Genomic DNA, 4453 nt, shown 5'->3' with positions numbered 1-4453 from the left:
TTGATGAAGTGGTGTATGCCACATCATTTGGTACTCAATTTTGATATAAATATTTGGTGTCTCAAGCATTTTCTTTTGGGTGGTTCTAGTTGGACCTCCAAATTTGATATTTGGACCTCCAATTTTTTTAGGTTATTAATTGACTTTGTCAACTTATATGAAAAGACAAATAAGGACAACAACATTCTTTTAGCAAATTCAAAGGGGTTCCAATAACATATCAAGATCGAGAACCAACCGTCTGATTAATTTTGATAGAGGAGAGACCTACTAATAAATAATAATAGAGCAATGTTATGTGATTTTGATTCATTTTTCTTCTCGTGGTTGAAGATAGAGATAAAAAGTAGAATAACAGATTGTTGTATCTCATGTTCAAGGGCATTTTGGTAAAAATAAGGAGGTCTACTTAGCTTTTCAAGTATTCTAAAAAGTAAATTAGAGGTGTATTAAGTATGGGAGGTCCAAATAGCAAATTTGGAGGTCCAACTAGAACCACTCTTTTCTTTTCCGAAAAACAGAAGAAAAAAAAATATGAGAAAAGGTACGTGTGAAACATGAATACGAATGCAACCTAAATTTAGCTCTTAATGTATTTTTACGGGTCGTAATGTCTGAATCTGAACAACTACAACGAACCCAAAAATGGGAGAGAAACTCAGCAAGATGACCCGACCCGAAACCAAGGCAGAACCAAAACCCAAACCCAGTGACCAGTCGCAGCCGCCACCACCGCCTCTCCATTCGGAGGTAGAAGACGACGATGAGAACGTGAAGCAGCTCAAGGAGTGTTCTGCTCTCTATCTTTCCTTACAGGTAATGTTTCTCACCTTGAATTTACATTCTAAAATCCTAAAACCCTAAACCCTGAAATCATGTGAAAACCCCCCTTTGTTTGTGGCTTGCAGGATTGCCTTATCAAGAACGATAGGAATTGGAAATCTTGTCAATTGGGTGTGCATCCTGTTCCCTCACTTCTTCCTTCTTTCAATTTTCTGGGTTTTGATCCTGCTTTGATGATGTTTCTTGTTTACTGGGAACAAATGTTTTTCTTCAGAAGTTCAAGCCTTGAAGCAATGCAATGAGAGGAAGCAGAAGAAGAATGACAAAGAAAAGTGAGATCATAGCAAAGATGAGCTGCTGACATCAAATTCCCTATTACGTACGATTTTCGGATTTTGTTGTTTAAATGGATCTATAAATGAAATTGTTAACAACTCTGAAATATCTCTGCATTTCCAGATTTCTGATTCAGCTTCAATAATTTCTTGTGAACATAGATTGCTAACTATATTCATGTGAATATAAGTCATTCCACTGATAATCTTGAAAGGAGCCAAAGGTTTTAGATTTTGGAGAGGAAGTTGCTTTGATTTGGCTGTTCGCTAACTTTTGCTAGACATCATCCATTGTAACTGACTTGTAATCATTCAGAATGTAAGTAATAGCAATCCTACTTAGAGCACTAATCATGTTCATATGCATAAAGACATTCAGGAAGGTCGGAACAATTGCATGTTAAAGAGATGAGCAGAAAAGCCCCTGGTCAAATACTTGGATAAATACGCACTTAGATATTGATAAAAAGGTACTTTGATATTGATAAAAAGGTCTTGCAAAAAGATCAACTTTTACTAGTTAAGCCCTGCATTTAGTCTATAGAAGCAGAGGGCCAAATAACAAAACGAAGCTTTGTTCGGTCTTCACTGAGAAACTGATGCAGAGTTGCTTTGGCATTACAGAAACCATTTACACAAAACAATGTTGAGACATTGGTGAGAAGAAACCCAAGTGATGCATGTAGCTGATGCAATCTCAATCCTGCGAGTTAAATAGAAAACCTTAACTACAACCATGAGATAGAGTAAAGAAAGCAATAACTGAAACAGCAACCAACAGATGGCACAAGAAAATCATCTGATCTGAACTATGATAACTCACACCGGAATTTATGGATCTAGGAAAACCCTCTTAAGCTTGAGTTAAGTTTTTTGGACTTCTGGGGGTTGCCAGAAATGGCACAGCCACTACTCCATTCACCAAAGGGCTTCTTAGAGTTCTTTTTGTCTCGTACCCTGCGTATCAGAGACATAAACCAGGATTAGTATCTTAATCCCATTTTTAAGACATCCATGTATTTACAAATTCATAGTTGACCAATAGTTTGAGCAAGGAGCTCTAGCCAAGGTCCAAGCATTAGCAAGCGACAAGCATATTTTCAGAATAATTTCACACCTACTATCCATAAAACTTATGCACTGAAGTTGTCATCTGTTGTGTATCTCAGATGAACGAGCCTGGTAAGTCTTCCTTTCGGATTACATGCGGTTTTATTATATCATTGAAACCCTTCTAAGTATCAAGAAGTGTTTTGAGTATGTCTATAGCATCAATGTTAGTCGAAACTCAATCAACTTTTAATGCTCTACCATTCAGCAAGACTCACAGACGAGATAATATACTGATAAGCTGGATTATACTCGGCGAAAGGAAATCTGTTACCACCTGAGCTTACTGAAAGTACTGTAACAAAACCAAATTTTTTTTTTTTTTTATTGTAACAAAACCAAATTTAACAAACCTACAAATAGAAGCAAGACCTGCATTTTCCATAATGATAAGCAAGAGTGTATGACACACAACTGCTTCTTCAGTTAGACATATATAGACACCATATATCATGGCTCAGAGCACACATATGCTTGTGATACAACCTATTTCTGTAGAGTTAAGATACAAATGATTTCTGTAGGTGTAAAAAAATGCAATGCATTTGCCTACAGAAGCATCAGCTTTCAAAAATAAAAAGCAGAACAAAATTGTAGCAGAGAACTGTTTATGCTTATATTTGAGTACATCTATCAAATATAATCTTAGTACCTTTTCACCTCCTCTCCTTTTGCAACATCATGGAGAGAAAAAAAGCATGGGCTGTAACCGATTGCACGAAAATGTGACTAAGTCCGAGCAACTCTAGTTTCCCTGAGACTCTTTGTTCCTTGGTTATAACAAACCACAATCCAGTCATTGTAGCACAACAGGATGTCCCCATTTCTCAAAAACACCAGTGCTTCATAAACATCATTGGCAAGTTCCGTTGGTAGATAAAAGCCTTCAACAACCAGAGTTTTCGTCCAAGACTCTTGGACACCATAATCCTTCATAATCCACATGTCAAATTTTCTAGGATCATCACCACACACAAATAAAAACAGATAACCATCTAACACTCCCAATTTCAGACATTCTTTAAATAGCTTCTCAAATGGTTCAAAGTAACCAGGTGGGGGTAGTGTGCGGAACTGTTCTTGACAGGACCCGCCCCAGTTTTCACCCTGAAATCCGAAGAGGCCCTGCGGGGCCCACTTTAGAAGAAATTCTACCAAAAATTTGACAGAACTTCCCCTAAAAATGGACAACCCAAAACTTGTAGAAAAACATCCACACTTCTAAATCATCCATCCTTATTCTCCTGGAGCCACCCTGCTCCCTATATCACAACATCTCACATAACTCATTTCATAAACAATTCTGAATTTAAGAATATTGATCTCATAGGTTATCAGAGCAATCTAATATACAGGCGAACAAGAGAATAGAAAGCAAGATAAATGACCGATGCTTTTATAATGCGGAAGCTATGACAGCTATGCCTCAACCCCAAGTACGCTCGACCTCAAGCTAAACTGGCCTGCAAACTGGGCATTTAAAACCGAAGGGCCCAGGGGAAAAACATTTAAAATCCGTTAGAGTGAGTGGACGAAAAATAAGTGATTTCAAATGAATAAATAAAACTTAATACTTTCCCAAGTTATTCTCTAAAACCTCGCATGCAGTAACAATCTTGGAAATACTTTTAATCATCCTCTTTACTGAAATCTCAATCACGTAACAAGAACATCTTGAAATCTCTTAAAATCTCATCCTCAATCCTTATAAAAACATCCCTTTTCATGAGGCTCGTTTGATGACTAGAAAGGACTGCTGTCTAGTCATCTCATGCCATCTAGGAGGGACTGCCACCCAGATGACGCATCGGAAGGGACTGCCAACCGGAATAGGAGGCGGTGGATAGATGGGACTGCCAACTAGCCACATGTAGTAGACGGGATTGCCGACTAACCACAGGTAGTAGACGAGACTGCCGACTAACTACCTCATGTCATCTGGAAGGGACTGCCAACCAGGTGAGGCATCGGATGGGACTGCCAACCGAGCTGTAGTCTGGAAGGGACTGCCAACCAGACTATTACCTAGAAGGGACTGCCAACTAGGTAAGATACACATGCGCCAAAACTGGCCTCCTTAATAAACTGAATAGCCTCCTCAAGAACTGAATATAACCTCTTTCAATCACTTGCTTTCGGAAAGAAACTCGATATTACCTCAATAAATCAATAATAATTCACCGAAAGCATAACTCAGTAATAACTCACTAACTCAATCCTTGATA

General features: G+C 38.2%; 1 protein-coding gene across 1 annotated transcript; it reads left to right on the top strand.

Annotated features, from left to right (window-relative positions):
- Positions 1 to 619: 619 nt before the first annotated feature.
- On the top strand, positions 620 to 1324 carry LOC112200880 (cytochrome c oxidase assembly factor 4 homolog, mitochondrial). Its single transcript, XM_024341888.2, has 3 exons — positions 620 to 816; positions 909 to 954; positions 1058 to 1324. Exons 1-3 carry the CDS (start codon positions 646 to 648, stop codon positions 1117 to 1119), a joined length of 279 nt encoding a protein of 92 aa, XP_024197656.1. The 5' UTR covers positions 620 to 645; the 3' UTR covers positions 1120 to 1324.
- Positions 1325 to 4453: the final 3129 nt, after the last annotated feature.

Source organism: Rosa chinensis, chromosome 4 (assembly GCF_002994745.2).
Source record: "Rosa chinensis cultivar Old Blush chromosome 4, RchiOBHm-V2, whole genome shotgun sequence".
Classification (NCBI taxonomy): Eukaryota; Viridiplantae; Streptophyta; class Magnoliopsida; order Rosales; family Rosaceae; genus Rosa; species Rosa chinensis.
Note: the sequence above shows the minus strand (reverse complement) of the source record. Positions and strands in the feature narration are given on the sequence as shown.

Excerpts from the sequence above, each read along its gene's own strand:
- LOC112200880 (XM_024341888.2), top strand. The coding sequence starts at position 646 with ATGGGAGAGAAACTCAGCAAGATGACCCGACCCGAAACCAAGGCAGAA. Across the intron at positions 817-908 it reads CTCTCTATCTTTCCTTACAG|GATTGCCTTATCAAGAACGA; the intron begins GTAATGTTTCTC and ends TGTGGCTTGCAG. Across the intron at positions 955-1,057 it reads TTGGAAATCTTGTCAATTGG|AAGTTCAAGCCTTGAAGCAA; the intron begins GTGTGCATCCTG and ends GTTTTTCTTCAG.